Below are 8768 nucleotides of genomic sequence, written 5' to 3' on the forward strand. Positions count from 1 at the left end.
GTGTATTGGTCTGTGTACTGATATAAGTAACGGAGATCTAAAGACAAGAGGCAAGATCGTTGGCAGTCATGGCAGAAAAGAGACATAAACACACAAACACAAATACCCATAAAAACACACAAGAGACACAAACACAAATACAAAGCCATCTGAGGGCTTCTGTAGTGCAGTGATTAGCTAATGACTACACCAACTACACCACCTTGCCGCTCTGGAATACGAAAGAGCTTCCATTTCATACGGAGTCATCACCTGTATGAGCTGTTATGCCAGTGATGATCTGAATTCTACAGGTAAACTGTGCCTCGCTGGATTTCATCTGAACCCACATAAGCAAGACAATTAGTATTGATGCAAATTCATACACATCGCACGTCGAATACATAACACTCACATTTCCATAGATCATACTTAATTCCTAATCAGCCTTATAGGCCAGGCTACGAAGTTGTTAATTACATGTCAAACTCCGCTGATAACTCAGCCTTAATGAAAGTACAGTTAGGAATAAATTATCCTGTAAGAGACAATCGACCATCTGCCGATGACAAAAAGGGTGGGGCTCCAGATAACCAGGATTTACCTGCAACATTCGCCCTTATTGTGACCCGAAACAGAAGTGATATTCTAGTAAATCTTTTCGTGTGTATAAGTGCCATTTGCTTTGGAGTTCCTCAGGGCTCTAACTGCATTCCATCAATCTTTTATTTTTTTTTTTTACCAGCGATCTGAAGGCCAATGGAGACTGACTGACGACTGCTTCGCAAGACTTACATCGAGCAGTCACATAAGTGCTATGTTCCCGCACCAAGTGTTGCCTTCATGCACTCATAAAATAATGATAATGATATCCTGATTATCATTACGAAAATCAGAGAATATTCCAAAGAGTGGGATATTAGAAAGTCACATAAAATCGAGGATATAAAGGTGAATATACTGCTACATTTCTAATGTCCTGATCTGATATTTATCATTATTATCATTATCATTATCATTACAGTTATTATTACTCTCATTATTATTATTATTATTATTATCATTGTTATTACTATCATTATTATTATTATTATCATCATTATTATTACTATTATTATTATCATCATTATTATTACTATTATTATTATAATCATTATCATTATTAGTATTACTATTATTATTATTATTATTATTATCATTATTATCATTATCATTATTATTATTATTATTATTATCATTATTATTATCAAAAAAAAATATTAATAATGTAAGAGATTTTCATCGAGTGAAATTATATATGAAGCTCTTTGAAAACACTAAGTATATTTGTGTCATTCCTTAACGCCTATGTATGACTAGCATACACTTAATCCCCAGCCTAAGATGCGTATTCATTTATCGACCAGCCTCGAGGAGAGGATGAACACCTGGGTTCGACGTAGGCCGACTGCCACGCCCAGGATTCGAACCCATGCAGTGGTGCTGATTCATTGTCATTAACGTTAACCACTAAACCACGGGGGCCTAGAGTGTGTGTCTGCATGTGTATGTGTGTGAGGGAGAGAGTCCATCTTAAATGTTCAGTGAAATACATTGCAGCCAAAAGTCTGAGGAAAAATATTTCGACATAAGTACTCTGTTTTTATAGCAGCATCTTAAGCAATTGCTGATCACGTCATTCACACCCAGACCTTTGTCATTCATCGTCAGTGAATGCGAGATTGTATTGTTGAGTCATTCGTAATGAAAAACTACACCAATGAATATAAGCAATGGCATGCGGGAAGATGGACTGAATTTACCTCCAAGGGAAAGCAAGAAATTACAGAATGAAGGTAATGTATCCTGTTCATATGTTTTGATATCTGTCATTTTAAACTTATGGTCATTATCATGAACCTTACTAGTTAGGTTTGCTAAGTGGTGTAACCTGGGTGTGACTTTTTCCTTCTGTGTATACGTTCCATACACTGTTGATCCAGCGGTGCAAATTTGATGGGATTTTTGGACAAACGTAGCATTTGCGATATGCAGTTGTGATGTTTGTTATAACATTATTATCAAGAAAAGACTGTAGGCAGGATCATTACATTCAAAACTGCAGAGAAGAAGCCATTGAAAATTTTATCTGTGGTTTCTGTTTTTGAGCTTGAATACTAGCTATTTGATGTTTTGGAATGTATTTGTTGAACGAATGATAGTTTTCTTTTGTCTTTTTACCTGAGCGACATATCTAATGAAAACCATAGTGCACAGTTCCTTTACGCTTGTGTTGTATTTCAAAAAGTAAAACATCATAAAAAAAACTTCATTTGATTTCTGAAACATAAGGTGGTTTGAATTGGTACAAAGAAAAGTGAGCCTCAAACCTTCCTTGTATTTACGTATACATGTTGTTGGATTCAATAGCCATCCACAGCGAAAGGTCATAATCCCAGGGTCGTTAGATATAACTGTTTGTGATAACCATTTATGTATCATGGGCAGTGAAATTTACGCTCATGTTACCCCCCGTCTCTTAACATTGTATATTGTCTATGTCTTTATTCTTATGTACACACACACACACACACACACACACACACACACACACACATAAACACACACCAGCCTAAGCCAAATTACCATTTACTGACCAGCCCTCAAGGGCGGATGGACAGGTGGGCTGGCTATGGGAACGACTGCCCCGCTCAGGATTCGAACCTGGGCGGATCTGTGTGTGATTTAACGTCAACGAAGATGTGTGTGTGTGTAAAAGATTCGCCAGCACTAAACCTGACATAGAATGTTATCAATGACAGCCCGTTCCAAGGGTGTCATTACTGGCACAGGTCGTAGGTGTGGTCTTGAAGTGGCAAATTTTGTGTGTACTGAACCAAAGTGAAAAATTTGTGTGAAACGCCAGATGTCTTACATATATATATATATATATATATATATATATATATATATATATATATATATATATATATATATATATATATATATATATATATATATATATAACATGGCACTTATCCACTCTGATATATTCAAGGGAAAGCAAGAATCATGGTTTATTTTAATAATTTATTCAACGCATTCATCTATACAAAAATATACACACACACACCATTACCCGGAATGGGTTATCAGGTTGTGGCGTCCTGTGGTTGAACTACTGTCGGTCATAGACAGAAAATCAACCTAGAGGCTCCTAGCATGAACAGCAATGTGGCAAGATGGGTGGAACACAACTCACTCTCCTCTGTGACACATACCGACATTACAACAGATGATATCATCATCAGTGTAGTAGAATCAAAGTTAAACAGAGTTAATCTCAACCAATAATATAACTGATTCCTAAGTATTTCTAAGACGTTCTGAATGATATAGTTTTGTAACTGCTCGTATTAATGATAAACAGATTAATCTTACAGTATTGGAAAGTATAAGAAGTATAGAAATTTACAGTGACTGTGGTGGACACATATAAAGAAAGAAGATCTATATTTCTTTTTTCTTTTTATATGTTTGAATGTATGTGATTGGACTTGATGGCTATCAACACCTAAAGGTATTCAAGCCATAATCCGTAAAATACATCAAAACATACAAATCAGAATCATTTTTTTATATTCTTATTACTATATGTAATACTTTATTACATATATATTTTTGGTAATTCTTCATTTTTTTATCGCGAAGGAAATATTCACGTTTATATTTTTTTTTTCTTGAAAAATTACATCGTATTGGCTGAGTTTGTATAGAGCAAAGGAATCTTAATGCTAAACAAGATAGATGTAAAAGTCATGACAAATTCCAGTTGAATAAAGATGTCTTTATGGCAATGAAAATGTAGACGTGACGTAAATTTTTGATGACCTTTTTTAAACTTGAATGCAATTCCGTTGACAAGACACCATATGTTCGATTGCCCAATGCAATTTCAATATTTTATAATTCTTTAAACTTTTTATACATTTTACTTATTACTTTCACTTTCACTTGAATCTTTTTTTGTAGGTTTTCGGCGTTGGATCTGTTATGTGACATTTAGCTCATGAAACTAAGGATGATAATTTCAATGAGGATTTTCTTTGTAATGGGAATATATACTAAGAATGCCCACGTATCCGTCTTTTCATCGATGAAGATGCAAAGGGAAGATATTCCGTCGTCCTGGCATTGACGGAAATAAGAATAATGAAGAAATTAAGAAAACCGAATCTCCCAGAACTTTAACAGAGAAAAATTTTGTTTCGAACAGTTACAAAACTTAGAACTTCAGAGCAATGTTATCTGTTTTTCACGGACTAGATTTAACTAGAATCACAGTAGCACGTCGGTTTTGAGACGACGGCGTCAGAGGCGATCGGAAGACATAGCCACAATCTCACGTCAGCTAAGGAGCAAAAAGTGGAGCAGGAGACCTGAGGGAGGCTTCGACGGTGCTTAGGTCGACCTCTTCTGCTGCTGGAGTAGTATGGTGGTGGTAGGCGGGGGTCATTCAAGTAGGCAGACGGAACAATGAAGGGCAAAAAGAAGCAAAGTTGATAAGAAATAAATGAAGTAGAGATGGAACTGAGAGTAAACTATTTTCATAAAGAAAACTTTTAGAAAAAGACAAAGAAAATGAGAATTCACGAAAGAGGGAATTAGAGTGAAGGATTAAAGGAGGGAAGTATCTCGTTACTGCAATCTTTGTCTTTTGATAGGAGACAAGAAGACTAGAACACACTTCAAGATATAAAAAGATTGGGTTATGACAGCTACGAGAATCTTCCCATGACGAGAGAAAGTAAAAGAGACGAGTAGAGTTGGTATATTCTACCAGCAACTACAAGACGTTTAGAAAATAATTTAGACTGAAAACAGAGGGGCTAATGTAAACAAAAATCCTTAGACAGCGGTGAACTTAAAGCGATGCCCTTGGTTGGAGCGAGAAAACTCAAGGTTGCCGGGATAGTCGAAGAGATTCTGGGGTCCTTCAGTTGTTGTGAAGGCTGGGTTGGCTCTGACCACTGGAATGGGAGCGGGGGCAAGTGTTGGGATAGGGACGGGTCGTGGCCTGTACCGGGGCGTGGGTGGAGGCTGAGGGATAGGCTGGGGTGCAGGCTGAGGGATAGGCTGGGGTGCAGGCTGTGGCTGGTACTGGGGCTGGGGCGCAGCTACAGGAGTGGCGTCCTGGTGGTTAGACTTGGTGATCCTGAAGCCAATACCAGGACCAGCTGGAGGAGACACACACAAAAGTCAAAATTACGATTATATATATATATATATATATATATATATATATATATATATATATATATATATATATATATATATATATATATATATATATATATATATATATATATATATATATATATATATATATATATATATATATAAAGTGGGATCTATTGAACTCATGCTCATGATGAGATTGCCATAATTAGAAGAGAAATTTCGTCTTTTTCAGTGATATTAGATCTCCCAATGATACATTTCAGGTTTACTACGTTATTTGATTACCATAAACATTATATGGAATTCCCTTTCCACTTGAGAATCACAGAGAACTAGAATCAAGGCACATGGTCGTAATCTTGAATAGAGGACCAGAACTTTGTAGTTGACAGAGGATAACATCGCCAAATTATTCGAGGCCTTACGTAAAAGAGATGCACACAAGCAATTCTCACTTTGAGGAAGGTGGGACCATAGACACTACGTCTAAAGAAAACCTATAAACGTGAAGATTACTCGCTTCAACGACCTGAAGAAAGCAAACGGAAACTTACCCTCGAATTCAGTACGGAGGACCTGACCACCTTCACCCACGTATTCCCAGTAGCCACGTCGGATGCCCTCGGCGTCTGTCTCCTCGAAGTACTTGGTGCCATCTTCCTGATCACGGAAATTGCCGAAGGTGGCTCCATCTTGGTACCTCTTGTCCTGTATGATCTTAACAAAGCCAGCCTCGTACTGGGCACAGGCAGCCGCCACCACACACAGCAGAATCTGTTCAGGAAAAAATGTCTTTGTAACGCACGTAGCCTAATCTATAACTTAATGTTCCCGTGAAAGTCAGTTACTGCTATGTAGTGTGCTGAATTGTAAATATATGATCCAAATCAGTTGAAGGTATTTATCAAATTACATTGAAAAAGGAAATACAATGTTTTGCAAATCAACAATCAAAGAAAAGCAAAACTTAATTCTAAGTTTATATTCAGAACCGTACTACTTGAAATGGTGGGTAGGTGGGAAAATCTGTTACGGGTGTTGACGATTTTGATAGAATAACTAAACCCCTTCCACGTATGACGATTCCTGAATTTTCTCCTCTTTTCAAATTCTCTCATTATCAACTCCTCTAAGTTTTACACACAAGAAAATAAAGTCCTAGAAAATTCATAAAGAATACGAGATCGTCAAAAAAAAATGCCATAACCGTCACTATTAAGCAACTGGTTGTATGTCACGTCGCTCCTGTTACTTACACTTAAGTGGATAATTTGACCAGTCGTTAGCGTCACTTACATCATAAATCACATATGTTTGATGCACGCACGCGGATAAAAAGTCACATACAGAAAGAAATAAAATGAAACACTCGTGGCAAATATTGCCATACGGATGAGGTGTCGAAGACTCGTACCAACACGAAAAACACACGGGATCGAAACGGCACAAGACAATGCTGGCTGGCCTTGAGTCGCACGCTGGAGACAGGAGACCTTTTCTCCCGACATTTCGTTCAAATCCACCGTCAGGAAAGGGCACTTGGCTGCCGACCACATTTGTCACTGAGCACAGGTATTTCTCCTTGTCACCTTCAAGCGGGGACTACGTGAGTTTTACTACTTCTTAGGCGAGCTGAACGTTGAATGTCACAAATATTTAACGATATATATAACCTGAAACATGAAAACTCATACATATTCCCACGTCCAGAACGACTTAAAATAGATACACTTGGCAATTTTTGCTTGACAGTAACAAATGAATGGTTGCAACACAGAACTTGAAATAAAGTATATTGGCCTCCGAGTGCCTTAACGATTGGGGTATGAACTTCGAAATTGTGACACTGTAATGAATCCTCAAAATGCCAAATCTTTCACTTGAAATCAACCGTCAAAATATTTTAATGAAATCTTAAAAATCTTGGTAAGCACGTGAAGACTCTGGATCTAAAGTAGAACAATCACATCAAATGTTAATAAAGGTCACTTAAAACTAGAGCTTAACTAGTGTGCACTATGAGAGCTACCCACCAAAGTCCTCATGATGGTATGTTGTTTCTTGCTCCACTGACAGACCTCTTTGTGGAGCGGCCGCCTTATAAACCTCCCAGAACCGACCGACCTTGTTGCAGTTGCCGGGTGATGAATTGTTTAGAGATGGTTTGCTTCCCTAAATAATAACTGCAACCAATCAGATGGCACCAGTACGTTATTTTGATTATTCTACGTATGATTCTTGTGAAGGTTGTCTGGTGCTGGACGACTACAGTGACTTATCAAAAGAATCTCACGCCACAGTTGAGCATTATAATTACATTGTATTACGATTAACTTTTTGTTTCTGACGGGAAGGAAAGTGTGAATGTAATCTACACAGGTAGTTGAAGGTTGACTTGGCCCAGATCCTGCTCACCTGTGAGGATCTACTGATTTCCTGAGTTTTTGCGCATTTGCAAATAGACTGATCCTTTCTGTTAATAGATGTTCTCTATTAAGTTTCCTCGGATGCTACCCTAGTGCTTGAGACCCATGTCTATATGCTCACTACCATTGACAGCCAACTACATATATCTAAAAAAAAGAAAAATTATTCACGTTCTGCCTTAGACCTTACATGGCTTCAGAAAGCTCACAGAATACAGCTCAAGTTAATCACTAGCAGCTGATGGTGTTTGTATACAGCGAAGAGAATCTCACTTTATCCCCAGAGTTGAGGGAGGAGAGGTCAGCTGAGGTTATCTTTGTGTGTGTAAAGATTCTCCAGTGACAGCCCGTTCTTCAGTATGCCATTACTGGCACAAGGTGGCCCGTGTGTATTTGTACTTTACTTGGCTATTTTGCGTGCATGTGTGTGTGTGTCGTGTGAGAAGTGACGAATTCCTTCATCCCCCAGAAAAAAGAATGAATGATCAGTGCCATGGCTGAATCTTTAGGAAATAAAACTTTTGGTACAATATGTGGTCAGTGTGGTCGTGATGGCGGCTTCAGACTGACCTTGTGGGGCGAGGTAAGGTAACCCCGACCCCGGGGTGGAGTCCCGGCTTTGTTTCTCCACTTTCGGGACTTACTAAACTGAGAGTCTTCACTTCTAGAAAAGACTTTGATGCTGTGGTTAGTCCAACTTGCGTTATGTACTTTATGCTTTAGGCTGAGCAAATAGTGACCAATGCTTCTCTAAGGTGACGCTTTTGCGTATGATGTCACAGGACGCTGAGTTCAGGCGTCAACTGTTGTTTTTAGATGCCGAAGCCAATCCCACGATGATCTTCTGATTTACGTTTTAAACCGTAAATTCCATGTATGTACATAACCTTTTTCTTCCCACGTAACGATGTTATTGCATGATATTCTTTCCAAAGAAGAATGTTGTTAATATAAACTTGACGTTAATTTGTAGATATTCACATCCTATAATGTGAAAGGTCATGTCAGAAAAAGGAGGAAGTATAAGTATGTAAAGCCAGTTTTAAAATGTCATGGAATCCTGTCCGCCATTAATTTATGTTTCTTCTACCTGAGCAGGTCATAGCATTTCGTTAATCAGCAGCTGCCGAGCTAATAGCAGAA

The 8768-nt window shown here is 38.0% G+C and overlaps 1 protein-coding gene across 1 annotated transcript; it reads right to left on the minus strand.

Moving 5' to 3' along the window:
* Positions 1 to 3034: 3034 nt before the first annotated feature.
* LOC139749234 (uncharacterized) lies at positions 3035 to 7332 on the minus strand. The gene is made up of 3 exons (XM_071662947.1): positions 7233 to 7332; positions 5754 to 5973; positions 3035 to 5195 (listed from the first exon to the last, which is right to left on the minus strand). The coding sequence occupies exons 1-3, from the start codon at positions 7242 to 7244 to the stop codon at positions 4867 to 4869; spliced, it is 561 nt and encodes a 186-aa protein (XP_071519048.1). The 5' UTR covers positions 7245 to 7332; the 3' UTR covers positions 3035 to 4866.
* Positions 7333 to 8768: the final 1436 nt, after the last annotated feature.

This window comes from Panulirus ornatus, chromosome 6, assembly GCF_036320965.1.
Source record: "Panulirus ornatus isolate Po-2019 chromosome 6, ASM3632096v1, whole genome shotgun sequence".
NCBI lineage: Eukaryota > Metazoa > Arthropoda > Malacostraca > Decapoda > Palinuridae > Panulirus > Panulirus ornatus.

Coding starts and splice junctions, on each gene's coding strand:
- LOC139749234 (XM_071662947.1), bottom strand. Junction 5,196..5,753: donor CCTCCGTACTGAATTCGAGG/GTAAGTTTCCGT, acceptor TGTCTCCTCCAG/CTGGTCCTGGTATTGGCTTC.